Below are 1,352 nucleotides of genomic sequence, written 5' to 3'. Positions count from 1 at the left end.
GAGGGGGGCCGCCTGCATCTCGCCGGTGCTGCGCTGCCGCGAGTGGTTCGAGGCCGGCCTGCCCTGGCCCTACGAGCGGGGCTTCCTGCTCCACCAGAAAATCGCCCTCAGCAGGTGGGTAACGGGGCCGCAGACCTGTGGCAGGTAACAGGGTCTTGGGCTGAGCGAGACACAGCTCTGCCTGGTGTTGACTCCGACGGGTCTACGGCGACTTGGGCCAAGTCCCCTCACACACTGTCTGAAGCTGCCCGAACCCTCTAGTCAAGAGAGAACCAGGGGAGCGGGTTTAAAATCCATAGAAGACTCAGTCAGCATCATTATTCGAGGCAGGGCCTCCCGCCCGGGCCCCTGGCCTCACGGTGTCCTAGCAACCCGGGCACTTGCCGCATCCCCGACAGGCAGTGCCTGACGTGACCGCTTAGCCGGCAGCTGGTCAGGTCAGCAAGGGCTCTGGCAGCGACTGCAGCTGGCTGTCTGTCCAGAATGTTCCCTACAGCCCTTGAGCCTGGAGGGGACAGGAATAAAACAATGTGGAGGTATTTATTAAAAATCCTGCCGAAACCGGTTTGGCTCAGTGGATGGAGCATCGGCCTGCGCACTGAAAGGTCCCAGGTTCGGTTCGGGTCAAGGGCATGTACCTGGGTTGCGGGCACATCCCCAGTGGGAGATGTGCAGGAGGCGGCTGGTTGGTGTTTCTCTGTCATCGATGTTTCTGACTCTCTCTCCCTTCCTCTCTGTAAATAGATAAAAAATATATATATTTTTAAAAATCCTTAGACCCAACAAATATTTTGCATATTCCTCTGTGCTCAATATTTAAGGCAACAATTTAAAGAATATTTAAACACAATTTAAAAAAAATCTCCATAAAGAGAACATTCTACCCTACCACCAGGCAAACAGGTGGGACTTTCCCCCTGAGAAGGCGACATTCCCACAGCACATACCCAGGCCTCGGCTTGCACTGTGGCCTTCCTAGGAGAGGCAGAAGGAGGTCAAAGACATGTGGATAACTGTGCTGTGGCAGAAAGACCTGGGATGTGGGCGCAGGTCACGGGTTCAAATCCTGAATTTCCAGCAAGTTAGCGAACTCCTTGGAGCCTCGTTTCTCTCTTCAGTGAAAGGGAGTTGATAATAACTACCTCCCCAGGCCCGTATATGCATGAAACGAGGCCATGGAAGGGAGCTTGGCACTGGGTAGGTGCTCAGTAAATGGTGGCAACTGTGGTTTCTCTTTCTTTTCTTGCCCCGTTTTGCCTCCTGTTCTGAAATGAAATCCTGAGGGCAGTAACAGGCTGCCATGACAACCCAGAGCTCCCAGAGTGTCCAGGAGCAAGGTGCTCTCCTGTGGC

The 1,352-nt window shown here is 54.2% G+C and overlaps 1 protein-coding gene across 1 annotated transcript in view; it reads left to right on the top strand.

The window, feature by feature from the left end:
• Positions 1–1,352, top strand: part of ABHD15 (abhydrolase domain containing 15) — a 5,412-nt gene that overhangs the window by 1,836 nt on the left and 2,224 nt on the right. The window contains exon 2 of the mRNA XM_006768118.2: positions 4–114. Within this exon, the coding sequence (XP_006768181.1) occupies positions 4–114 (111 nt within the window). The remainder of the gene's footprint in view (positions 1–3; positions 115–1,352) is intronic.

This window comes from Myotis davidii, unplaced genomic scaffold (genome assembly GCF_000327345.1).
Source record: "Myotis davidii unplaced genomic scaffold, ASM32734v1 scaffold363, whole genome shotgun sequence".
Lineage (NCBI taxonomy): Eukaryota > Metazoa > Chordata > Mammalia > Chiroptera > Vespertilionidae > Myotis > Myotis davidii.
Note: the sequence above shows the minus strand (reverse complement) of the source record. Positions and strands in the feature narration are given on the sequence as shown.